We start from the raw sequence: 27,188 nt of genomic DNA on the forward strand, positions 1-27,188 counted from the left end.
TAATGCAATTAGCATAATGTGAAGTTTGACCCTGAAATGCCAGGTGTCACCTTTGTGTATCCCAATTCTGACCAGCTCACCCCTCCTATTCCCTTTGAGGAACAGCCAAAGATCTTCCTTTTTTTGCACCAGTAAAATGCACCATCTTTTTTTGTCTTTGTGCTTCTTAACAGAAAAGGCATTTAGTCACTGGAAACAGTCCATTGAAGGGAGTGTTTGGTTTATTGTGTGAGGCTTGTGACACGGAACATGCTACAGGTGTGCGTGATGGAGGTGGAAGAAAAAGGACACGGGGCAGGCCAGTCAACTTTCAAAGTGAGACGGGGCAGGGCAAGCCATGGGATATCAACAGTTGCACCTGCAGCCAGTGAGGCTTCCTTCTGTATGCTGGGGTATGTTATTACTTCCAGCGGCCACCAACTCTGGCCTTCCCGGCACCTTTTTTGCTGCAAGGGAGAGAAACACAAGTTACCCTATAAAGTTTTTGGCGTTCCTGCTCCTCAAATCAACAGCAACAAAACACCACCCGGCTTTACTAAGTAAAAGGCTGTTTCTGAAATACAATCTGTGGGGAAATTCAAACCAAAAATCCCATTCTCTGAATTCAGAATCCAGACATTTGAAGTATAGTTGACCTAGACTGACATTTAAATTTTGAATTTTCAGCACTGGGGCTGCTCAGGCTGAGGTGACAAGACTTGTATGCTAGCTTCCAAAATAGGATTTCAAAACTGAAATATACCTTTTCAAAATCTGAATTTTTAGATTTGAAAAATTCACGCCGAATTTCACTTGACCTCTAGTACAGGTTGAGACTAATTATTCGCGTGGGTTTGGTTCCAAGCACTCACGTGGATGGCAAAAAACACACTATAGCAAATCAATTTAAAAAACAAAGTTTCTTTGCTCTGGTGATTTAAGAACAGCTTTGCTACTTTTTGACTCTAAGCTAAGAGTCAAAATTAAGAAGACACTCCATCAACCAGTCCTCTTCCAAGAGCTTGGAAAGCTTTACTCAGCCCCTCCCTTTACCAATGCAAAGTGATCACCTTTCTTTCACGTGCTCAGGGGGAAGGGAGGGTTCCACTGGAGAGAGAAGGATTGATGGATTGTCAGCCAGCTGTGCCTCCCACCCCATTAAGGAGGCTGTTGTTAAAGGACTGTTCAGTTTTTTAAACTGATTTTCAAGGGGTGCATTTTCCCCTTCTCCAGGGATCAGCACATTCCTTCTCATTTGCAGGGGCCATTCATGTTGAGTCAAATCTGTGTATAAAAAAATCCGTGTATAAACAGGCTGGGCCTGTATTCTTTTCTGAAGCAATTTCTACTCCCTATTTCACATTCCACGGATTTCAATTCCAGTTGGGAAAAAACACTGGCAGTGCAAGCCACGTATACTTAGATCAATGGGACTTACTCCCAGGTAAGTCTGTACAAGAAAGCAGCCTAAACTGTGGTTATGAAAACATGGCGGCAGGAAGGGTTTGAGGCGACAGGCTTTTCTAACTAACTGTTGGTTCCGGAATCAAAGGTCACTTACAATTTCTGGGCATGGCTGATGCGGTTATAAAGAACATTGATCTGGAAAGAAATAAAAAACCAGAGAGGAAATCAATGATGAAATAATATTGGCCTTAAGAAGAGCTCCAAGTTTTTTTTCTTTATTTTTTCTTAACAAGCGGCTGTAAATTTTTATCTCAGTTCTTCATTAATATATCCAGCTTATTCAGTTCCTTTTCATAGATCATGTCAAATTTAATCAAGGAAGCTATTGATTAAGCAGGCTTTGTATCCATTGGAATTCATGGACTGTATCCAAAGAAGATGAATCCTGACTAAGCACCACTGAAATTGACAGAGACGTGTTGGTTGGCAGTGACGTAAGTCCCCTTGATTTCCTCAGGGCTATGTCAGGATTCATTTTCTTCAGACACAACTGCAGAAATATATCAAAGTGTAGATGGATTTCCAGTGCCAATGGGATTGGTTGGTGCTACCATTTTGGTTCTTATTCAGAGTGGTGTCTAACCAGGGGCCTTACTCAGAGGGGCGCTTTGAAGGCAGTGCATGTTGCCTCCAGGGTTGCCAAGCTCTAGATGACATGCAAATACTACCAAGACTCCCTCCCTCCCCCTCAGGGCAGTCCACCCATGAAGTGGGCAGAAGTGCTCACTTCACGTGGCATGCAGGGGGATGAACTGGTGGGACAACTCAGACTCTGTGCCCACCTGCTATCTGCTCCATCTGGCCACAACTTCCTGTGGCAAGGGGTTCCACAGATTCAAGACATGATGGGTAAAGTAACATTTCCTTTTGTCTGTTCTAACTCTCCCACCAATCATCCAGTTTCAGATCTGACAGCCCAACACAGGAAAGGAGAGGACTTTCATTCTTCTTTCCCCTACCTCATATCTCTGCCCTTGGAGTTTTTGCATCAGGTCGAACTTCTCTGACTCTAGTTGATTGATCCAGTCATGCAGTTCCTTGGCCTTGTCCCTGGGCAAAGAAAGATAGACTAAATTGGAAATAGGGCTCCTATGGAAATAACCAACCCAAGTATCTCTTTAAAAATTAGCCCTTCAGCCCTTCCCTGCTAGGAAGTGCAAATACAGCTCTGGGACGCACCTCAGCTGTTGCTCACTTAAGTTCTCTATGTTCAGCGGTTTCTTCCTCTCCGATAAGATCCGTATCTTCATTTCGCGTCCTGTCTGCCTCTTGCCACGTTTTTGTTCTGCCTAGGGGACAGTAGGCAGAGACGTGGCTGCTTCCTCAGGGTGGGCAGCTGCTTATACGGGAATCTTTGACAAGGCACTGAGATGCAACTGCTTCTGGGGTGGATTGCCTTTTATTTATTCAATTGGACTTCTAGCCTGATCCCATCCAAGGGCTCAGGGCAGCTCACAAGAGCAAGGAAGGCAAAAAAACAACAACACACAACAGTATATTTACAGGTGAAGCAGACTCAGGCCAGCCAAAGAGGTACAACTGGCAGGAAAGTTCCACTTCTAGGCACAAATTTGGCACACACACCAAAAATGTACAGAGTTGCCTAATAGAAAACAATGTCTGAGATCTCTAGGCAGCTTACCTTTACCAGGTATCCACCAAAATGGGCTCCCATATTGGACAACACTTTCTTTTTCTTAGCATCATCTTCAGCCTTTCTCTTGGCCTCTTCCTCCTCCTTCCTCATCTTCTCTTCCTGTGCAGGGTGATAGAGTGGAATCGATTAACTGATGGCAGGGAGAAGGAAAGCTTATCTTTTCCACCCCGAGAGATAAATAGTCAGTCTGGGCTTCGGAACCAAGAATGCTCCAATTCCTGATTGCTCTTCCGCCTGAAACCCCTGCATGAGAACCTTTTCAGATTCAGGACCCACTTTATTTATTTATTTGTCAATGTGATTTGTTTGTGTATCGCCTTTCAGGCATAGGCCTTCCCAAATGGTTTACATACAATTAAAAATGACTAATTGGGTTTTCTCCTTTCCTGGGCTGCGGGTGTGAGAGCGGACTCTGGCTGCCTCCTCTTGCTCTTTGCACAGCAGCTGCAAATAGCAGCAACCTTTAACCACTACCACTTACAACAGTTGATCACATATAGCTTCCTGATTTTCTTTTTAGGGGAACTGGACCAGATGCAAGAAAGGACAAGTCATAGTTGGAGTATTCCTGCAACCTGACTTGCTGCTTGGAGAGGAAGATGCATTTGTCATGCAGGATTGAGAGAAGCTATGGTTTGTCCTTACCATTCCTCTTCCATATAACAATTAAAGGGACAAGAGGCCTCTCTTCATTTATAGCTGATGTCACTTTCTCTGTCTTTTTGTTGCTTATTTAGAATTTTATCCAAAGGAGGAAAAAAACAAACGAAGAATGGCACTGACGTCATGTCCTGTACTGCCTCTGTACAGGAGAAGCCCAAAAAGCCTCAGGATGAGAAATGCCATGTGAGAACAGGAGCAACAGATTCAGTTTTGCAACCGAAGCCTCTGTGACTGGCCTGTATGATCTCCACAGAGGCTTGACTCATCTCAGGTGTTGATGAACTAGAAACCAGAGACAATCACTCACACAAATTGAGCTTTTTTTCCCCTTTTTTTTGCATTTTAACCAATGTTTGCTGCACATGGCTTTTCCAGTGTGTTGTAAGCTATTAATATTTGAGCAATTAGAAGAGATCCTATGGGTGTGTGTGGCTTTGTCACACCACCAGTAGCTGCAGCTCTGACCCACCTTAGGCTGGGATGCCACGCATTTGTGGGCCCTTGTCCACCAGCTGCAGACCAGGGACCTGGAAGATTACTTTTCAATCCATTTCTCCTCTTTGCTTTCTCAAAAGCCTCAGCCTTTCCTCACAAGCCAGAATGCAACCTCCTGGCTTTCAAGGACGGTGATACTCACGGCGAGTTTGTTCTGCCGCTCCCGTTCCTTCTCAGTGCGGACCCGTTGCTGCTCCGCACGTTCTGCCCGCCGGCGTTCCTGCCAGAGGGCACAAGAGATTGCTTGGATCATATGCATATGAAATTAACACAAAGCAGGTTTAAGACCAAGGAGAAGAAGAATAGATAGCTCCGTCTCCCCGCCCCACAGAGAGTGTACTTATGGAAGCCTCTTGACAATTGAAGTAATCATATATCCAAGTACAGGTTGACCCTTGCTATCTGCAAGGATTTCGAACCTGTGGCTGTTGAGATCCACAGGGGGAGGGCCCTCAGAGGACCTCCAAATGCAACCAGAAGTGCCTTCCAATAGCATCTAGACTAGAGGCATGAGGAGTGGCCTCCCTGCACCTCAGAAGGCTTCTGGAAGGCTTCTAACAAGCACTTCTTGTTTTTTGTCAAACCAAAGTGCCTGTCAGAAGTCTTCCAGAGGTCTTCTGAGGCATGAGGAGGTCACACATGGCCTCTCCATGCCTCAGAAGACCTCCCAGACACAACCAGAAGGCACTACAAGTTGCATCCAGGAGGTGTCTTGAAGCCCTCTAGCCATGGGTCAGCCCCCATGGTGTGTCAAATCCATGGGTGCAGAACCCACAGAAGGAGAAAACAGTGCTTCTCATGCTGAGACAACAGCTTCCTATTCAGTCACAACTTCCACGCAGTGTCATTTTCTGTGTATCCATTCGTGTTTTGAGAGTAGCTCTTTCTTGTATCAAATTCAGTCTCTAGTTCAGGGGTTCTTAACCTATGGTCCATGTACGCCTGGGGGTTCATGGGTGGGCTTCAAGGAGTCTGTGACTGAGGCACAAAACTCATTATGCATTTTTCTGAGGAGGTTCCTTAGCTTTTTCAAGGGATCCATGACCCCCAAAAGTTTAAGAACTACTGCCCATGTACAGCTCTCTATGCCAATGCAAATAACAATCCACTAGGTGGGAGTAAAGAGCAATAGTTCCCCTGGTTGAGAGAGAACATTTCAGGGAATCTCTCTCTCTCTCTTCATTTCTGGGGTCATTTCTGGAGACAACCAGCATGGTATAGTGGTGAGAAGGTGGATTAGGTAAAAGATAGATGGGTAGGTAGCAGGTGGATTGCGTTCCACAGCTGGATGACAGACCAGTTTCAGGTGGAGCACCTAATACCTGCTGGATGCTGGCATTCTTGCAACTGATGCTGAACTAGGTGGATTTCAGCCTGAACTGGTGCTTCTTAAACAAGGCTGCACAGGACTACACAGATTAATTATGCCGTAACTGGGAAGGGGTTCCAACCATGTCGTTTTGCATTGGAAACTGAACACACAGCACTGCGGATGGAGGGAGAAAAAGTTTCGACCAGAGTAGTATCCTCCTGGTACACAATCTTAATAAACTGTTTCAAGGGCCCGTTTTAAAGTTTGCTCATCATTCCACTTCTGCTCTTCCTGGTGATAATAATCCAGAATTAAGAGACAGCAGGAAAAGAGAACAATCTACAGTTTAGTGGAATTGCTAAAAAAAAAAAAAAAAGGTCAAGTTATGCAAATACATCTCTCTGTCTCATTAACATTTTTTTTTTTTTTACAGATAACAGTTGTGAGTCAGGAAGCAGGATGGGGAAGGGAGGGGAATGGCAAGTTCTGCAAGAACACAGCAAGGGGGGGGAGTTTAAGCTCCACCCCCATTCCATTTTCACCTGCCATTGCAGGGATTATTTCCAAAGGTGAGGCTGATCTCTGAGTACTTTACCTGGGCACCAAGTGCTTCACCTGACTGCCTCTTGCTAACGTTTCTGCAAATAGTATCCAGGGAAGTGGCAGTGAACAGCACCTGCCCTGCTGGGCTCACTATTTGCAGAAGTTTTATAGAGGTAGAAATGCAGGTTATTTGCAGTTATAATGCAGCTGTTATCATGTGTGATCTGGTATAGTAACCTTCTAACTTTTTCCCCTGACCAGAAATGGGATTTTCTTTCCCTTATCTTTAAAAGGTTGAACATCAAACTGGGGTTGGGAGGAGAGCAGTCCAGCACCATGGACAGCCTGAACATTGAAACACTATACAGGGTGTCTCACTGCCTGCTCTAAAGTTATGTGGAGGCTATGGGACATGAAGTTTGGTCTCTGGTTTTATTTTCTCCAAATAGCTATTTGCCTACTGAGCCTGTGGACTATCAAGAGAACATATAACCCACATCTGCATATACAACTGAAAACTTAGGTAACAGACTCTTCTGGTAGGTAGCCGTAATTCTGGTGGGAATGTCCAGCAGAATCGCTAGGGGCAGCAGTACCCATAGTGGAGATGAGGAGATGGCATCATCATGCCACTTATAGGTTCTCCTTTGTTTAGAGCTCCAGAGCATTGCCAGCAGACGCTTTAGTAAAGAGTATCCAGCTAGTGTCAGCTGGTGACGCAGCCGCCAGAGTTCTAAAGTCTTGCTTGCTTACTGGAGACTTCAAGTGCACACGTGACTGCATCATGGCCATGTGGTGCCTCCTTCTGGCCTGGTACTTGGGATGGACTGCCCCCCGCTTGCTACACATGGAAGTGTCATATGGGTATGAATAGCCCTGTGAAATGAACAGGACTGATTCATACAACACATGAGCTATGAGAATAGATGTTCAATCTGCATGCAAGTCAATCTGTGTCTAATGTCCAGTCCTTGGCATCTTCACATAGGACTGTGAAAGACCACTCTGCGACATCCAGGAGAGCCCCTAGTCATTGTAGATCATATTGATCTAGACCAGTGATTTTCAGCCACTGTGCCACGGCACACTGGTGTGTCATGAATGGTCTGCAGATGTGCAGTGGGAGTTTGGAGGAGGGTCATAAATCAGTAGGGCCATTGGGGGATATGAACCCTCAGTTGGCAGTATGGTGCGCTTGTCAATTGTTAAAAAAAACTGATGGTGTGCCTTGACAATTTCAGTGCCTTCTCAGTGTGCCATGAGATGAAAAAAGTTGGCAATGGCTGACCTAGACAGACTAACATTTAGGCTGCAATCCTAACCACACTTTCATGAGAGTAAGCCCCATTGAACAAAACAGGACTTACTTCTGAGTAGACCTGGTTAGAATTGTGCCCTTAGTCTGTCAATAGAATCATAAGACCTAGACTCAGCAGAAGGAAGCCTCCCATGTTCGTAGGATCAGATTCTACTCTGCTCCTCACTGCCCATGATTCTTTGCTGCCCCAAACTCACAATCCTTGACATGAGACCAACGAGCTCCTCCTCCTCTTTCTTTCTCTGCTCAAAGTGTACATCAATGAGGGTCTGCAGCTCCAGGAGATCCTTCTCCATACGCTTGCGGTGAATATCCTTTCCAACCGACAGACAGAGTGAGAAAGAAAGACAGAGAGAAAACAAATTGTTAACTTGAAAAGACCAATGTCATCTAGGTTGTCCTCCATGCATCTCCTAAGGATGCCAGCTGCAGACTCTGAGAGGGCTTCTGAATCTTCAAGAGAGTTAGTAAAGGAGGGAAAATTTCATTTGGGACTACTACATGTCAGGGGATAGGAAAAACCTGCCCCTTTGGAGACAACTTTTAAAGGTGTGGGAGCCCTTTCTGGATCTGCACCTGTCAACCTTCATGAGACCCCTCACTACAGCTCTCCTACCCCACACTTGTGCACTCACAATAAGTGAGGGCCAAACTAGACCTGTGTAACTGATGTTTGTAGCCATTTTCAGAAGTTTAAAAGGAAAAAAAAGTAACCACAAGAGGTTGCAAATAGGAGTAGAAGCACAGTGGAAGAAAGCTGTTAAAGCTTTTCCCTTCCATTCCAACCATTTTCCACTCAAAACCGCCCTCCTCTCAAGTCTGTTGATACCCATGGGCAGAAGGACAGCTTTGAATGGAATATGGCTATAGGGAAAACAGCTGAGCAGGACTAATGAGACTCGGGCAGGTGTGCTGTTGGGGTTGGCACCCCCTCAAGGCATGGTACCCAGGGCAATGTACCCCCTGCCCCCCTTAACTACACAACTGAAAGTAGGTACAGTTGATTAGAAAGTTAAAGCTACAACCATTTAGCAAAACAAAACACTCACATCAAAATCCACTCTCTCCCCCTCAGGGATTTTTGGGGGAGCCAACTGTGGAACCATCGGCCTTTATGTGAGCAAACAGAGACAAAGAAAACAAACACACATGTAATTAATATATGAAAATACAGCCAGTGAAAGAATTGCAAGTAATTAAGACAAAGCTCTTCTCTGACTCCTTGAAGGTTCCTATTGGTAATCAATTAGAACTGAAGCCAATTGCAAGGTAGAAATTATTCCTTTCCAACTTTTCAAAGTATGCATGTCAAAATCAGGATGTTCAAGTGCAAATTTTGAATTTTGTTGCCACCTGTCTCCCCCTACCCACCCTTAGTTTTAGTGCCTTTCATAGCAGCATGAGAATTATTCAAGGGCTAGTTGTCCTCCAGCATGGATGCTGAGAAAAGCTGCATTGGTTGGATTTCTGCCTGTTAGGCAGTTTATAAAGGGACAAGAGCCCTAACAGGAAAAAGAGTTTTTTTTAGTTTATTCCCACCCTCTAGTTTATTCCATCCCTCCAGTGAGGCATTCAGGTTGCCATTTTATACATATTTCCTTGGGAGTAAGTGCCATTAAGTTCAGCAGGACTTACTTCTGAGAAAGTCTGCATAGTCTTGGACTGCCAGTGTTACCACAAAAGAAACACTGGTCTCTTTCACTTACCTTGGTCTTGGGCGTTCTTCCTCTGTGGAAAATAGAAGACAAAGGAAGACAATTAGATGAAGAGAAAGAAATCTATGGATAGGCCACACTAGGAAGCCAGTCCTGAACGCTCAGAAGGGGGAAAAAATGTTTTTTTGTTTTTATCTGTTGCGAATGACCGTCTTTGAGTGTATGCCAAGGTAACAATGGGGTTGTCATGAATGGGGAGGGGAAAGGCAAGTGCAGCAGCAAATCGGGGAAACAATGAAGGTAGGCCAGGCCAATTGTGAATTTCATATCACAAAGCCACGCAAGGCTTCCTGGTATAATTCAGGTGCTGAGCTCAGTTCGTTTCCTGGGCAGCGTTAGGTCTTCTGCTATATTTCATATTGATGTGCTGTTCCACTGCTTTCAATTATTGTGGAGAATGGTAGGAACACGCTGGCCAGCACTTAGGAAGGGACCTGAGTTTAAAAGCTCCAAGTTGGACCAGGTGGCCAATGAAGGCGCAGGAAATCTGTGCCCACCTGTGGGCCTGAAAAGCCCAAGGACACAGCTCCTCTTTGGCAGGCCCTCCAGCACGTCACATCTGATAAGTTGGGGCCCCCAATTTATTGGCCTTCCTATTATTGTATTATTGAATGGCTTTCGTATTGGTGAGACATTTTAATTTCTCTTTTCATTGCATAGACGGCCAGCCCATTCACAAAGCGGGTAATGTGGCTCACACTGAGGAATAGCAAGCAGACTTGGGATGCCCTTCACCTCAAATCTGTCACCATATCCCTTCATTCCACAGCAGGTTGGAACTAGGAATCCACTTCTCTTACCTCATTTCTCCCTTGCACATCCCTTTCAGCCAAAGAGGCAGTGCAGGACACACTGGGAGCTGAGTGGATAGGAAAGCAGATCGCCTCCTGCCATGAGGTTTTTTTTTTTTTAACAGGGCACACGCGTGTGGCAGCAGAGGTAGCACAGAATCTGTGCCTGCTTCAAGCAGCACTTGGGCTCAGGCCAGACCTGATATTATGTCAAACTTTTTTTTAAAAAAAGAATGAGTCAAATAAAAGAATACTTTTTTGGGGGGGAAGGGGGACTACCAACTGCACAAAGGGAGGAAAATGGTAAATGAAACAAGATGGTAAATGAATAAAACAGGAACAGGAGCCACTCCTTCCATATGTCACGGGGGGGGGGGGAGAAGTTCAGCAAGGCACCCCCAGTGGCCTCCCCTCCAACCTGTAAGAAATGAGGTGTACAAAAAAGGGGGTCTCCCAGGAATTGACTGACCTCACTGCCTTCTGAAGTGAATCATTGAAGTTGCATTTAACTAACCCTGGGAACAAATTCTGGAAAGCAAATGTTGTCACAGGTATGCACTTTAAAAAAAAAAATCTGAGAACATATGGATTTGCAGGCTATAGAGCAGGCAGAGCAAAATGGCGAATTGAGAGAGAGAGAGAGAGAGAGAGAGAGAGAGAGAGAGGAAAAGTACTCCATGTACACAACTTTGCGGTGACATGGGAGATCTATGTGTGACACATATCTACGTGTTGCATGTTTTCTTTACCAGGGTATCATTTTGCTGTCCACATTCCAGTGCATTAGATCTTCTAGGCTACATTATGCCAATACACAGCCACTAGCAGAGGCTGGTATCATTGGACTATCCAATTCTGCTGTACTGTAATTATGATATATCTCCTGCTGCAGCTGTAATGGAAGATCAGAAGATCATCAGGTGGATGATGTGGTGTTGACAGCAATTCCATGTTTTGACAGCTGTTTGACAGCTCTGGGAAGGAGGGGCTGGCTCCACAGCTGTAATCAATCAAGGCCAATGGAGACCTGGATGGACACCTTAGCTTCATTTGAGCTTGATGGGACTTTGAATGAACATGGACTGAAGGGATGGCTCACCTGAGCCTAATTTGGACTTAACAAGGGGCTAACAAGGTAGCTCACAGGTGAGCTGCATTTTGGATTCTGAGACATCCAAGGATAAAAGGCAGCTTCAGAAGGAGACAGAATGACCCTGAGGGAGGCGCTACCTGACCAGAGGGACCCCAGACTAGAGCTACCTGACCCCTACCTATGGGAGAAGGGGACTGCCAGGACTCTGCTGGAAGAGACACTCTGCTGGAGAGAACACAGAGGAGGGACACTGCTGCAGAAGACTGGACTGGGAAGACTGGACTGTGCTTTGGAGATTAGACCAGATTGGACTTGGCCTGGAGGCTTCAGGCCTTTACCCACTGAGTTAAGTGGAGTTCTGGGGAGGTAAAGCCTCTGGACAAGAGGACTTGCAGGGAGTGTCAGTGTTTGTAGCAATAAATTTGGTTAATTGCTATAGATAAGGAGTTGTGTTCTCTTCTTTGCACACCACAGCTGCTGTTCTTGGAAAAGGAGGGTGTTAATTAGCCAAAAAGTGGGCATTGGAAGGGAGTTGGAATATTTGGATGGGACAGCAGCCCAGTGTCTTGTGTGTGTGTGTGTTGTATTTTTTTCCCCCCAAACTTGTCCTTGACTGTACACGCAAGAGTTCCAGGGTTAGCCTGGAAGGACATGAGTTTGCCAGCCAACCCAAACCCCAGTGTAGTGATAGGTAAGTCCAGACAGACACCAAATGGAAAACATTTATGATCTGACACAACTTTGATCACAGGCATGTCTATAGGTACTAGAAAATATCTGTAACCCCGACCTGGGCTTAGATATGTTGCTTGCCTTATAGACATGATGGGAATACACATGTTCTCAACATGGAGAGATACATGGAGAGAACACACTACTTGCATGTATCAGAACATGTGTAGCACACAGACAGCATTAGAGGCCCATAGATATATCTATATAAATATATCCATAAAGTCTGTTCTGTTAGGAACCTGTGCACATCCTCCTCTTTTAGGGGGTGTGGACGGGTAGGATGGAAATCTTGGCAGTCTGAAATACATTGTAGGAGCTACGGGGAAAGAAGTGAGTGCATATGGAGTAGGTAGGAAGTCAGCTGACTTTGGGTTGGAAAAAACTATGCGCATGAAGTAAACAAGAGATGGTGGACAGAAATGATATTTCATATCCACTTGGTGCTGCAGACTCATCAGTGCCATCTTCTACTTGCCCATCCATTCGTTCATCCATCCATTTCTGCAAGTCCATTTGTTCATTCACCATCCAGTGGCTGCTTTCTAAAGAGATAGGGAGCAGCTATCTCCTCAGAAAGCAGGCGCTGGATGGTTGCTCCCTGGAAGCTTCATTCCCTGATATCAAAGCTCGGCCCTCTTAATCCCACATATTTTTTTAAAGGGTACATAAATGCAGAGATGGGCTTACTTTGTTTCTAAAACCAGACATGCTGGGCCTCAAGTTGGTCTAGATGCCATGCCCTCTGACTGGGAAATTCTTTCCCTTGTTCTCTCATGACAAGGAGCTGGTTGCCATGTTTCTGGATCAGAGCCTTAATCTATATCACTGTCTGCACTCACTGGCATCTCTCCAGACAAGGGCCCTTTTCAGCCCAGCTGCTTAAGCTCTTTTTTATAAATAGAGATTAAATCTGGCTTGTCTTCATGTTGTCTGCCAGTGACCTTCATGTTCTCTGCCACTGACTGGCTGGTCAATCATGGCCTGGTCGGAAGAAGCTGAAGGAGGTGGTAGAGTAAGGCAAGCATCAGAGGCGTAGCTAAGACATCTGACACCAGTGGGGGGGGCACAAACATTTTTAACATCATCCATATCCCCACAACACCTCCCAAATTTTTTAACACCCCCCAAATGACATCATGAGGGGGTGTCTTAGAGACCTCCAAAAAGCACTTCTGGTTTTCCCCCAAATCTGGAAGTACCTTTCAGAGACTAAGGGCGCAATCCTAACCCCTTATGTCAGTTCTTTCCAGCACTGGCATAGCGGTGCCAATGGGACATGTGCAGCTTCCTGCAGTTGGGTGGTACTCACAGGGGCCTCCTCAAAGTAAGGGAATGTTTGTTCCCTTACCTCGGAGCTGCATTGCCCTTAGGTCAGTGCTGGAAAGCAATGACATAAAGGGTCAGGATTGCGCCTTAAGACACTCTTTCAAGGCATGGCACCTGGAGAAAGATACTGCCTGCCCCCCTTAGCTATGCCACTGGCAAGAATCCAGCCATCTGACTGAGACTGTGGCTCAGTTCTGTCCATCATCTGTCACATGCCCAGTGTTGCTGGAGGGGAGGAAGAGCGGAGTCTCTACTTTTGCTCCCCTTTCTGGGGTGTTTCTTCCCCACCTGATGGAAGAATGGAGTGGAGGAGGAATATACCTGGCTCAGGAGCCGGCTCAGGTTCTTCAGTCACTGCAAACAACACATGTCAGGGGGTGTAGGGAAGGAAACAGAGACGGAGCAGGGTGGGGGAAGATGGAATCAAAAGACAGAGGGAGATTGTGGGACAGAAAACAACCCAGGAGAGAAAGGAAAAGGCAGTTAGATCAATCAATCTGGAGGAGGAGGAGGAGGAAGGGGCAGCGTCATTAACATTATGGATCGTTAGCCAAGGGAAGTAAACCCACCTCCATCAGCAGGGGGCACAACCCTACCCATCCACACCAGGGGCAGCCACTGCCCCTACACTAAAAGGAGCATGAATGGCATGGTTGGAGTTTATTCTAGAAACGCCACATAGGAGAATCAGGGACGTCTGTATAGCAGCACGGAAGGGTCAAATCCTGCCCCTCAACCACAGAACAGGCACTCCCTTGTGGCTACATATAGCTGCAGAAAATGCTAGTGGCAGGCAAGCTGTCCTTTGGTCCTTATCCTCAGAGATTACTTAGGAAAGAGGTATGCTGAAGTCCTCGCATTTTGCAGAGAGAGGTGGAGATTTAGAGCTGTGCCAGATTTTCACCCTTGAAAATATTTGAAGCAAAATGATACAATATCATTGTATCAGGAGGAATGATACCATACTCTGAAATTCTCTAAACAATGTCCTTTTTTCCTTTGGGGGGACGGGACTTTTGTTCATAACCTTTGTTCTCTCTTTGCTTTCTTCTTTGGTGACATTTTTTGCCTAGGTTTTCCTCTTTCTCTGCTGATCCCAACCAATCAGGAATCACTATGAAAATGTGATGACATCATAGCACCATGTAACAAATCAGACTTTGCTATGTGGTGAGGTCCCTTCAGGCAAGCAAAGCCCTTACAGTACCCTCACTCTGAGTGGAGGGGGAAAGTGGAATGTGTTGGCTTGGTTTCCTGTTCCTTAATCCATTCAGCCTGAGTCCAGTAGAATGGCTTAATTTGCTCTCAGTGACATTGACATGAAGCGGTATCTGATTGGCTATGTGGTACTATGACATCATAATTCCTTCTCTACTTCCTCTCACAAGCATTTTCATGCTCGTCCATGATCTCCATGATCCCTTGCACTGTGACTCAGCTCTATTTTGAAACAATATCTGATTAACTAACCCAAGTGCATTTCTTTTTTGGTATGCATTGGAACCTATGTACAAAATGTCACAGGAGGAATGCTGGTTACAACCAGAAGGCAAAAACGACCATCACCAAGCATTGGAGTTTGGTTAAGCAACAAAAACAAAACAAAACAAAAATGAATAACTAGGAAGGTGTGGTGATAAGAAAAAGCGTTTCAAGCATCTGAATGACAGATCACAGACGAGAAAGACTTTTTAAACAACTTGGGAGCCAGTTATGACATAGTGGAAATCGGACTTTTGTGTGACATGTTAACATTCAAAAAAACATGCCCTGAGAGTTTGATAAAATGTAAAAATAAATCCACGAAGACAAAAGAGGTTTAACCCCTTGATCTGGCCTGAGTTGTAGATCAAGAGGAAAGAAATACTGTGAGTGCGAGCAGGGGACTCACAAAGAGATGGGTACAGAATCCAGGCACCTTATGACCCATCCAGTTGACCCCTCCCTGAGACAAGAAACTTTGTTCCCACTCCTGCAAGCCTTACCCACTATGCCCCACTCCCTTTGGAGAATCCCAGAAGCCACAGGTCCAAATGTTCTCCTGGTTCTCCACCAATTAAATCACCTCTAAACTCTGCTTGGTTCTGGCTGCAGTTCTGTTTGTCATCATGGGTCTAAAAATGGGGGTCCCTATCAGAAGGGGGGGAATAGATAGGGGTGATGTCACCTCACCTTCTTCTTCAGCTGGTTCCTCTTCTTCAAAAGACAGAGAGAAGGAAAGAGAGATACCAAGACAGAGAATGAGACAGAGTGAGGTTCTTAGTTTGGAAATGAAGTCAACGAATACTGGATATTGGAGGCCAATCACAGCAACTCAAGGGAAAGCTTGTGTGAGTTTGAGAATGTGCTCAGTGGTGACCTGGCCTTGAACGGAACATTGATCTACTGGTCTTTTAAAAAAGCATGAAAACACCAAACCAAAACAAAGGAGAGTTCAAGAAGGGGGGAAAAAAAGAACTTAATTCTTGTAGCTCTGGAAAAAAAAAAAACCCTGGAAATCTTAAAGGGCAGAAAGCAATAATCAAGCAGCAAAAAGGGCCCTCCAAGACATTCCCTTTAAATGCCAATCAATATGATCATACGTGTACAGACAAAAAATTGCAAACATTAAAGGGGAGTTAGGCTAGGGTTAGGTTTACTTCTGGTAAAAGGAAACTGGCATATTTGTGATACAGGCATTTATTACTCTAAATTAGAATCCTAATTGGGATCTTTAAGAAAGCAAGCAGGAAAAAATAAGCATCAATAGCAAATTCCAGCCTATGGAAGATATATCTTGGCAATTAAAAAGAAATTAACTGAAAAAGCGCATGTAATTGATAACAAATAACAATGGATGATTTAGAAACCCCTTACCTTCCTGCTGCTCCCTGGCGTGTGGAAGGAAACAGGAAGTCGGCAGGGAAAAAAACAGAGAGGGTGAGAGACAGAAATTGCTATACATTAGCGCATCTATTCTTCGGTGCCAACCTGAACATGTGGACGCACTATCTACAGTATATAGTTAAACCATTTTGAAATCTGTGTAAAACCAGTGTAATAGCTGTGGCTTATTCTCCCAAATTATGGGAACTTTACCCTTATGAAAGTGCTAAGAATTTTTTGGTAGAAGTTCTTGATTCCTTCACTGAAGTTACTGGGGTTGGACAGTGGCCTCATTAGTGTCACCCAGTGTAGTGTCATCCAAGAGGAGAATAGTGACAGCAGGAAAAGTTTCTGGAGCCCAGGTCTACCAGGTTTCCCAATGTCGAGCCCAGGTCTACCCACTGGGTAGATCTAGCCTCCTGGTCAGTGTTGGTCTTATTGTCAGCTGACAACTGAGGAGGCTCCAGAGACCAGGTCTACTGGGGTTCCCTGAAACAGAGCCCAGGTCTCCCTGCCCAGTAGACCTGGCCTCCTGGTCGGCCTGGCCAAGAAATTTCCGATTCCCTGATTTTGGTATCACCTAATATCGTGTGTGCCCCCCCCCCACTCTCCCCCTAGTGATACTACTGGCAACACCAAATCCCCACATTTTAAAAATGTAGATTCTTTATTCTACTTTGAGGAACTCAACTATATTTTAAGTCTTGTTGACAACTGAGGTGGCAATGTTAATTTGTCAAATAAAATAATTTATTCAATGGGAGAGCACATGATTTGCCTCCAGAAAGTCCCGTGTTCAATCCCCAGTGTTTCCTGGTAAGGCTGGGGAAATTCCCAGTTTGAACTTCTACTAACTTCTGCCCATCAAACAAGATGATAATGACGCAATTGGACTGACAGTCAAACTCACTAGACAAGAGCTTTGTAAGCTCACATGCATGTGCACTTTCAGCCCAATCCTATCCAACTTTCCAACTCTCATATGCCAGTGCCAATGGGGCATGCACAGCATCTTGAGTGGGAGGGCTGTCACGCAGGTCTCCTTGGGACTGCATTGGGGCTGCATTGGCATTGGAAAATTAGATAGCATTGACCCTTTCATCTAAAGCACCTAAATCCATCAGTATCCCTTGCTGAGAACGCCATCGATAAATCACTTGCATTTGAGTTTGCTTGCATTCCACTGCCTCCCCCATACGCACACATTTCTTATGGCATGTTTATGATGGTGACTTTGTGATCCAATATGGATGTTACTTACTCCTCATACTCAACTTCCTCGTCAGACATGGCGGCGGAGATGGGGTTTCACCTGAAAGAAAGGAATAGACAAGTTATGCTTTGCAGATGGAGTAGTGACAGATCTCTACTGACAGCCAGTTATGAAATATGGTTGTCTTTTATTCGATCAACTTCAATTGTTCCAGGTTGTGTTTTCTTTCATACTGGCTTATCTTCAGGCATAACACATCAGAACAAACATTAAATGAGACACGTAACTTGTAGGCCAACATCTCTTATTCCAGACCCCTCCCCCCAGTCAATTCTCTTGAAAGCCCACCCTAAACCCATGTGGAATCCCTTCTCCTTTTATGGTGTGAACTGCAGGCAAGGGGCAGCCCATGGGCAGACAAACAAAGACTGGGATCAACGGCAGCAGGCTGGGTATGTTGGAGCAAGGTGGGGGGGTGCCTGTCCCATCACCAGGGCTTTTTTAAGATATTTGATATTTAGCCATTAGATATTTGATTTTCTCTGTAAACCGCTTTGTGAACTTTTTGTTGAAAAGCGGTATATAAATACTGTTGTTGTTGTAATGGAATGCACCGGAACCTTTTTCTCCCCTCCTTCCCCCCCCCACCTTTTTTCCCTCCCTGGACATTCGAACCTCCAACCTTGTGCTCCACAGCCCAGTACTCTCTCCATTGGGCTATAGGAAAGCCTAGAGTTAAAGTGTTCAGAACTAATATATAAAGTCTTGGGCCCAGCTGGTGGCCATCAGCGCCTCGAGTATTAGTTCCAAACACTTTGAGCCTAAGATTTCCTATGGCTCAATTGCAAAAGTGCTGGTCTGTGGAGCCAGAGGTTGGGGGTTCAAATCCCCATAAGGAATAATTTTTTTTCTTATTTTTTTTTTTAGGTGGGGAGGTAAATAAATAAATAAAAGATTACACTTGTTAATCTTAAACTTGTTCTTGTAAGTGAGCTCCTGCACCTTTTTTTTCCACAAAAAAAGCACTGCCCCTGCCTCACCGCACTCACAGCTCTCGCCTGAGCCCAGCCCGCCCTTCCTCTCCCCGCCCTCTGCTTCCTGCGCAGCTTCCAAGCCAGTGGAGGGCCCGGGGACATGTGCTGAGGAGGAGGAGGCCGACACGACGAGGGACAGCCAGTCAGCCAGGGAGACGGGCTGCAGCACCCAGGTACTGGCTTGGCAGAGAAGGGGGGGAAGGAAGCTGGCTGGTGCAGCCCCTGCACCTGAGATGGCCTAGGCCTGTCTACTCAGAAGTAAGTCTCACTGTGCTCAATGGGGCTTGCTCCTGGGAAAGGGTGCATAACCTTGCAGCCTGAGAGCCCAAGCCTATGCATGTCTACTCAGAAGTAAGTCTCATTGTGCTCAATGGGGCTTGCTCCTGGGAAAGGGTGCATAAACTTGCAGCCTGAGAGCCCAAGCCTATGCATGTCTACTCAGATGTAAGTCTCATTGTGCTCAACGGGGCTTGCTCCTGGGAAAGGGTGCATAGCCTTGCAGCCTGAGAGCCCAAGCCTATGCATGTCTACTCAGATGTAAGTCTCATTGTGCTCAATGGGGCTTGCTCCTGGGAAAGGGTGCATAACCTTGCAGCCTGAGAGCCCAAGCCTATGCATGTCTACTCAGAAGTAAGTTTATTTTTAGGGGAGAAGCACATAAAAAATATTTTACTTCTCCTATAAAAAATGGTTTATAAATAAATAAATAAATAAATAAATGATTAACAAGTTGTGAGTTCCTGCACCTTTTTTTTTTAAACAAAAAAAGCACTGCCCATCACAATCTATTTTTAACCTTGTCACTGAAGAACTCAGGATGGAAGGGAATCCAAACTACTTCCTACATTGGAAGCTGTGTGGCTTTCACCTGGGCATTGTGGAATGAGTACATTCCCCTCTAGAAGTGTCAGGGCAGCTGGATGGTCTGAGATAGGAAATTTGGGAATAAGGTACTCAGCTTTTCCATTACTAAAGAGGCATCTACATGAACCTTAAATTGGCTTGTGCTCACATAGATACATATTTTAATGCAAACCTTAGACTGGCTCGAATAGATAGTATATCCACATTGCCTTCCACCCTGTGGCAAAAGGCGCCCTGAAATTGCCACTCCCTTCGACCCTTTGCATCAGCTGGGCTCAGGGATGGGCCGGACCTGGCGCATTGGTAGGTATACATACCTATACATGCATGTTTATATTCTCCTCCTTAACTAATTTCTGCCCGGCCCACAGATGTACACATTTGATCCCTGTGGCATATATGCAACGTTGGGCAGAAACAGCTTACATGCTTCTGAAAATACACATACATTCATGCACACATGACACCACCCTTTTTTTAACCACAAACATGTGAGTACAGCAGGGTGCTTTAAGCTGCAATCCTATGCCCAGTTATCTGGGTGTTAGTTTCGTTGAACTCAGTGGAGTTACTTCTCAATGGACACACATGGGGATGTGCTGTTGAAAGAGTAAAAATGGGTGACTGGCAGTACATGCCAAAACACATCTATTCAGAAGAAAAGCCCATTTATTTTAATTGGACTTACACCCAGGTAAGCATGTGTAGAATTGCAGCCTAACAGCCCCATCCTGAGTTGCCCAGCGTGCGGGACTGCTGCAGCACCAAAATGGCTGCTGCGGCATCCTGAGTGCGCCGGGCAGCCAGCAATGGCTCCTCAAGAGAAGGGGACATCTGTCCCCTTCCCCTGGGTAAGGGAAGCAACCCTGGCTTAGGGTTTTTCCACGCTGCTCTCTGAAATCCGTCAGCTGCACTAGGGTTCCCCTGCGGGCAAAACCCAGACTCTGACACTGAGATGGGCCCCCTCCGGATTCCAATTTGGTGGCCATTTGGAGCAAATTTGGTGGCCATTTGGAGCAAACTCACACATTTGGGACTTGTGAGGAGGGACACTTAGGGGCACCCTATTCCTGCCCTTCCCTGTGTCCTTCGGAGTTTTGTTTGACACAGCAGAGGTGATGGAGGTGCAAGCCTTTTCCGTTCTATTCATAGCAGCTGTTGTAAAAGGTCACAGATATTTTCAAAGTCACATCTATTGTTTCTCGGCGTGTCTTTAAATAACCTTAACCAGACTGGGGAGGCATCCTTACATACTCACCTCCCTGCCTTTCTCTTGTACTCCAGAGCACTCCTAATGGGACTCACCCCTGTGCCAAGTAGACACATCCCCCCAATGGAAACTTTTTAAAACAATCCCTGACAATCATGCTCTAGTTTTAAGACCACCAGTATGGTTTGAAATGACACTTCTCTTCTGGCATCCAGGAAACAAACCCAAATGAACAAATCCTTGATCGTACGCTTGCCAGGCAAAAGAAGTTTGAATTGTTTGAGCATCATTTTCTGAGCACACTTCAGTTACTATATTACTTGCCAGCTTCCTTATCTGGGAGAAATATGTCAAATACGATAAGCCATCATGTTCCTGGCTGGATCTATTTAATCACCGGAACTAGAACTGACCTAGAGGTAACTTTGCTCAAGCCCTTAAAATAGTTAAATAATTATAAGGTTATATTGGCCTCAACCTAAGACGTGTTTCTCCCTAATAATATTAGCAGGGCATTTTAGACTCTTCCAAGTCCTTTGCATGCATGATGTCAGTACACTTTACTACTGGGGTGTCAAACTCGGTTCACATAGCAGGCTGAATAGCATTCATGGTGCCTGCTGAGGGTCAGAAGTGACATCATTAAGCAGGAAGTGATGTCATTAAGCAGATAGTGGCCAGAAATCAGCACTTTGTTCTCACATAGGGAACTTATCAGCTCCAGATGACAGAAAAGAAAATGGGCAAATCTTATTCATACTTTCAAGATATGAGAGAGCCCAATTATCAAACTGGGAAAGCCCAACTGTAATGGGTGGGGCTGATAAATGGCTTCCAGGGGCCACATACAGCCCACAGGTCATATGTTTGACACACCTGCATTACAACAACCCTCTAAGGTAGGCCTTGACAGATAGAGAGAAGGCTCCCAATAAATCACAGAGTTATTATTATTAACAGTATTTATTAACAGTATTATCAGTTTGCCCAAGACATTTCAAGACTTTAAAGTATCTCCCATAGATTATTCTTGTTGCTCTTAACCACAATCCTGTCGAAGGTAGATCAGTTTCTTTATAAACCCCCCCGGGGGGGGGGGGCTGAGGCTCAGAGAGAAAGTAGCTTGCTACCTATGACCATCTAGTGGGCTTGTGGCCAAGGGGCTTCCCAGCTCACAGCTTCAGGACTAAATGGGACACGATAGGACAGCCATGTGTTTGCCCAGTCTCCTTGTTTATTTGTTTGAAGAATTTCTATCCAGCCTCCCTCCCAGTAAGGGCAATCAAGGTGGTTTACAAAATTTAAAACATAATTTTAAAAAACATTAAAAACAATTAAAATGAAAGGGAAAAGAGTAAGGGATCTATCCTTTACGTGAACAGGAGCCTTTGGGGGAGGGAAATGAAACCCACCTCTTTTTATGTCCAAATATGACTCCCTCTGCCTTTTACACGAGTGTGACAGACACATGGAAAGCTGCCCCATCAGTCTAACTTTGTGCTTCCCGCTGTATGCAGTCACCTGTAGTTGTGGGAGCAGTCACTAGGGTAGGCATCATGTCTCCCTGAACCTCTCTCCTACCCCAAAAGCCAGCACCATCTTCAAGAAAAAGGTGGGAAGATCCATATCAGTGGAATCTGCAGCTTTCCAAGCTAGCAATTGCTTTTTAGCCATGCTAAGGATTAATGGGCAAGGTAGCTGAACAGGTGTCAGATGTGGCCGTGAGACTCTAGGGTTCAAGGCTCACCCATTATAATAGCAGAGACAGAAAAGGTGTTGGCTTATTGTGCTTACACGCCACCTTTCCTCCAAAGAGTTCAGAGTAGCGTACGTGGCTTCCCCTCCCTTATACCCTGGTTACTGAATAACCTGTGAGATAAATTGAGCTAAGAACTGCTGACAGACTGGTCCAAAATCAGCAAGATTTATGGCCATTTGAACCATAAATCCCTACTATCCTAGATCAGTGGTACTCTGCACATGCTCAGAAGTGTTCTAGTCATTTGTCAATTTGTTCGTCCTGACATTGGAAGACAAGTCCTTGGGTCAAGAACAAACAAGGTCTGGCTCAAACCCTCAGGCCCTGATATTTAAGTTTGGAAAAGAATTCCTAATGAGTTTTGAGAGGAAGAGGTGGGAGATAGGGAAATTAGGGAAGTGGGATGGAATATTAGGTGAAAGAAATTCATGTTACAGATGTGAATGGTATTAGGGAAGGAAACTGAAGGCAGTGATAAGAGTTTGATAAGCTGGCATGAGTTCAGAAGAGGGCAACTAAAATAGCCAGGAGTCTGGAAACCAAGTCCTGTGAGGAATGGTGAATGGTCAAAAGAGCTTGGTATGTTTAGCCTGGAGGAGAGAAGACTAAGAGGAGATATGATATCCATCTTCAAGTATCTGAAGGGCTGTCATGTAGAAGGACTTACTCTCTGTGGCTTCTGTGGGCAGAACTAGAACCAGTGGGCTGAATCTACAGGGAAGTAGATTTAGGCTAGATGTGAAGAAGAACTTCCTAAGAATTGTCTAACACTGGAACAGTCTGCTTTGTGTAGTAGTGAGCTCTCCCCTTTGGAGGTTTTCAAGCAGAAACTGGATGGCCAGTTCTCAGGGATGCTGTAGTAATTGTCTGCACTGAGCAGTAGGTTGGACTAGATGACCTCCAAGGTTCCTTTCATCTCTAATATTCTGTGATTTTAAGAGGGAAGCCAGGTTCAAAATGCTGCTATAGTTTGGTGGGAGCGTGGTAAAGCATATCCTTTGCATGCAGGAGATTCCAGGTTTAATCTCCAATTAAAAGGAGATTGGGCTGGGAAGGACCCTTCTGATACCCTGGTGAGCCCACACCAGTCAGAGTAGATGACGCCAGCTGGGCTAGATGGTCCGATGGTCTGACATGGCATGAGGCAGCTTCCTAAATTTGTAGAAAGGATGGCCATCTGTCAGGGATGCTGTAGTAGTTGCCTGCATTGAGCAGGAGGTTGGGCTAGATGCCCTCCAAGGTTCCTTCTGACTCTAGTATTCTATGGCTGCAATCCTAACCACACTTTCCTGAAAGTAAGCCCCATTGAACAAAATAGAACTCACTTCTGAGTAGACCTGGTTAGAATTGTGCCCTATGATTCTATTCCAAGCATGGATGTGTCAACACTGGTGCTGCACAACAATCCCTGTTGGATCACACCGAAGGCCCTCAGACCCAACATCCTACCTCCCACAGCTGCCAATCAGATGCCCCAGGAAAGCCTGACAAGCAGGAGTGAAAGGCATGCCCTCTTCCCCACAACTGGCCTTCAGACATGTGCTGCTTCTGCTGTTGAGTGAATAATCTCGGAATTCCTTCCCATTCAATGCGCACTCCTGCAGCCTTGCTCTGCGCCATGCAGGCTGAACATCTCCCCAGTAAAAAGGCCTGGTTTCTCACACACACACACACACACACACACACACACACACACAGCGCATCACAGCTTCCCCACCTGGAAATGGACGGCTCAGAGATCCCTCTCTCCTGAGGCAGGCGCTGGTTGATCCAGAGGCGGAGGTGAGGGTTGTAAGTCCTTATAATGAAGTAACCAGATACCCTTCTCCCTCCCCCCCCTCACATTTGGATAAGGGGATTTGTCAGAGAAGAAAGCGACACCAGTGTGAGGTCATCTATGCATTCCTGGGACAGAATGTTCATGTTTATAAGTGAAAGGAAGACGCATATGTGGGGCAGGCAGGGGCGGGGTAGGCAATGCCAAAAGGGGCAAGAAGGTACAAGAATATTCAAAAAGCCTGTTGGGGCTGTGAAGTAGGATGGAAGCATTTTCAGCAAACCAACCAATCGGGATTGCTGCTGAGTCGAAGCAGGTTCTGATGATGTGCTGACAGCTGATTTAAAAAAGAAGAAGAAGTGTGTAGTAGTGGTTAGAACGAAAATGAGGATTACAGACAACTGGGTTAAAATCCTTGCCCAGCCATGAAGCTCACTGCGACTGTCACTCTTAGCCTAGCCTACCTCATAGGCTCGCTGTGAGGATAAAATAGCCCGTGCTGCCATAAGCACTTTCATTAATTTGTGTTTGTAGAGATCAGAGGCATAGTTGTATGGAACTTCAGACATTCTAATGAACACAAGTAGGTTGAAGTCAGAACCTGTGCCTCCCCATTTCTCCCTCCCCATATGAACATCGGAGAAGATCTATTCAAGCACACTCCAGAAAACTCTCCTGACCATTTCCACGTCAAGGATTACATCCCCCCACTGAATATATGGAACTTCCATGCCCAGGAGCAGTATACCACTGAATATAAGTTGCTGGGAGGCAGCAGTGAAAGAGAACGTTTGCCTGGTGGGAAACTAGATGAGGGGCCTTTGATCTGGTCCCCCAGGGCACTTACTTTCACTGACATGCCTGTAATCATGGTTGGCTCCAAGACAAGCATCATCAGGTTCTTATTTCTCAGTGTGAACCTTTCACCCAGAGGTGATCAGGAGGGATCACATGGTCTCACATGAAAAAGGATGGTGGCGCTTAAAAAAGCAGAATGATTATGAGACAATAATAAAACCACAAAATAAAAGCAACCATGGTGGTGGGAACCCATAGAGTGAAATGCAACCCTACTCCAGAACAAGTGTCTCAACTTGCTGCCTCTGAACCCCAATGCTGAGCAAGCCAAGTGAAGCTCCTTCAGGAGGGGGTGGGTCCACAATCTAGGCGCCTCTGTGGAGCAAGTCCTGCCTTGTGCAGTTGCCCTCCACACTTCAAATTATAGCAGACAATTTAGTGGGCTGACAAGGAGTGGATGTATAGCAGGGCCCCCAGATATTACTTGTGTGCATGGGTAGATTGCACTAGAGTTTAGAGTGTCATTTGTACAGTTCTCATTAGCTACAGTGCAAAAGAGAAAATAGAATATTTGACACGGCTCACATTCATCCCTTTTTATATCTGAGATACAGTAAATGGTTTTCACTACTGTGAACATCCCTGTGAAAGTCAGGCGTGCCATTTTAGAGTTTGATGGCAGCTTAGGGGGGATTCCAGCTGCATAGTAAGCATGGGGAACGGGGTGGCCCACCCTGGGTGACACACCTGCGGGGGTGACAGTTGCTCCACCCAAGACCCTGCTGAGGGGATGCCCTTGCTGTGCTTGGGGCAGATGGGCTCTCCTGCCCCCCAGGCTCTGGTTGGAAACGGCTGGCCCAGAAGCCATTTGGTGGTGAAATCACTTCCAGGATTTACACTCAAACTCAACTGCACTCAAACTGAGTAGCAGAATGATATGGCGCGGGGGGTGTGACACCTGTCCCAGGCAGCACCCACACTGGCAACACCACTGAAGGATTCAACAAGATATAAAGAGTTAGTCCCAAGTTTTTAAAAAATGCAAAAGCCAAGTCACTGAAGATAATTTAGTCTCTGTATTTTGATTAATACAAAATAATAATAACGTACTGCAGCATTGCAATATAACTTCCCCATAGCACTGCCCTTGTTAGCAATGGCTTTGGTGGTGCAGAACAAGAGGTTTTTATTTGGAGGCCCTCACAAGAATGAGGGGAGCTGGCATCAGCCGGAGAAGCAGAGAATAGAAATAGCCACGCTGTGACACTTATGTACACACACACCCCCATGCTCCATTGTTCCCAGGGAGCAAAAATGCCAGTGTAAGAAGAGCCTTCCCAGCTGTTGGAAGGAAGATAAACTTAGCCTGGGGAAGGTAGTGGTGGATTGAGTGGCCATAGTGTGTGTGTTGTCAGAAAGGCTGCTGGTTAGGAGTGAAACCATCCGTAGAAGGGGAGTTGGGTGGGCTGAGGTTATATCAGCAAGCAAGTGTGGTGGGCTGGTGAAAAGGAAAGAGGGCAAAATGGGCACAGCGCCAAGCAGTTAGCGATGGTCACCCCACTCTCCGCTTCCTGCTCACCCTTCAACTGGGAAGACTGGAATTTGCTGAGGAATCAGTTGTCTCCCCACTGCCACCACCCAAAGCGAATATGTCCAGACCTGGAGAAGCTCCCTCCCTCCCTCCCTCCTTCCCAGGTTAACCTGGAGCACCAGATTCCAGTGAAGGGGCACCCCTGCTTTAGAAAGTCAACGGCAGGGGAATGTAACAGCCTGAAAGGCACAGCATACCTGCCCTCTGCTGAGTGAACCTAGATCAGGCAGGTGAAACCGTAAAAAATACAAGGAATTCGGTAAAACTATGGATTTTTGATCAGTAAAGATCAAAGGGCAAGAACGGGGGCATTGCTGAAAAAATTTTAGCTTACCAGGGGTTAAAGGAGAAACTGAAAATAAATCCGTAATGTGGCTAAGAGATTGCTTCGCTACTTTGGTTGCAAAGTAGCCTCTATACTGGGCCTCTATACTTCCATGGCGGGTGATTGTGATGCAGGAGTGATCTAGTGTTTGTGATTGGGGGGGGGGGGGGAAGCCATGATCACTACCAACTCCAGAGCCCAGGTCAACCAGGTGGGTAGCCCTGGGCTCCTGCATGGACATGGAGTGCAGATCTACTGGCTGGGTAGACCTGAGCTCCCCCCTAGACTTTGAGCCATTGGCTGGAATGGGAGCCCAGGTCTACCTAGCCAGTAGATCTGGGCTCCAAATCCAGGCAGGAGCCCAGGTCTACCGGCTGGGTAGACCTGGGCTCTCATTCCAGCCAATCTCGCCAGTGCTCTGTCCAGTGGGCATTCTCCTGGCAACAAATTTTGCTCCACTGCCCAGCGAGTGCCCTTCCCTGCAGGGCTGGCATACAGTTTGGGGGGCCACGCACTCATGGCCCCCCCTGGATCTGCCCCTGGTGTAATGTTTGCACAGACAGACCCGGGCAACACACCTACGCATCTTTGTGCATGACCTTGAAAAGCCAAGGTTCGCTGCTATCAGGCTCATCTGATTGGGTAATTTGCTAGCACC

At 45.9% G+C, this 27,188-nt stretch overlaps 1 protein-coding gene across 4 annotated transcripts in view; it reads right to left on the reverse strand.

Annotated features, from left to right (window-relative positions):
- Nucleotides 1-203: 203 nt before the first annotated feature.
- Nucleotides 204-27,188, reverse strand: part of TNNT1 (troponin T1, slow skeletal type) — a 504,690-nt gene continuing 477,705 nt past the window's right edge. For 2 of the 4 annotated variants that reach the window (XM_066627288.1, XM_066627287.1), the window contains exons 2-9: nt 8,484-8,547; nt 7,632-7,748; nt 4,404-4,481; nt 3,089-3,202; nt 2,626-2,735; nt 2,406-2,496; nt 1,541-1,581; nt 204-446 (exon numbers count right to left, since the gene is read on the reverse strand). In XM_066627288.1, coding sequence (XP_066483385.1) covers nt 401-446; nt 1,541-1,581; nt 2,406-2,496; nt 2,626-2,735; nt 3,089-3,202; nt 4,404-4,481; nt 7,632-7,748; nt 8,484-8,540 — 654 coding nt within the window. In that variant the 5' untranslated portion in view covers nt 8,541-8,547 and the 3' untranslated portion in view covers nt 204-400. Of the gene's footprint in view, nt 447-1,540; nt 1,582-2,405; nt 2,497-2,625; nt 2,736-3,088; nt 3,203-4,403; nt 4,482-7,631; nt 7,749-8,483; nt 8,548-9,140; nt 9,163-13,415; nt 13,449-15,266; nt 15,308-27,188 lie in introns of those variants that run through there. The other 2 variants (XM_066627291.1, XM_066627289.1) reach the window with 2 other exon arrangements.

The sequence above is a fragment of the Tiliqua scincoides genome, chromosome 5 (genome assembly GCF_035046505.1).
Source record: "Tiliqua scincoides isolate rTilSci1 chromosome 5, rTilSci1.hap2, whole genome shotgun sequence".
NCBI classification, from domain to species: domain Eukaryota; kingdom Metazoa; phylum Chordata; class Lepidosauria; order Squamata; family Scincidae; genus Tiliqua; species Tiliqua scincoides.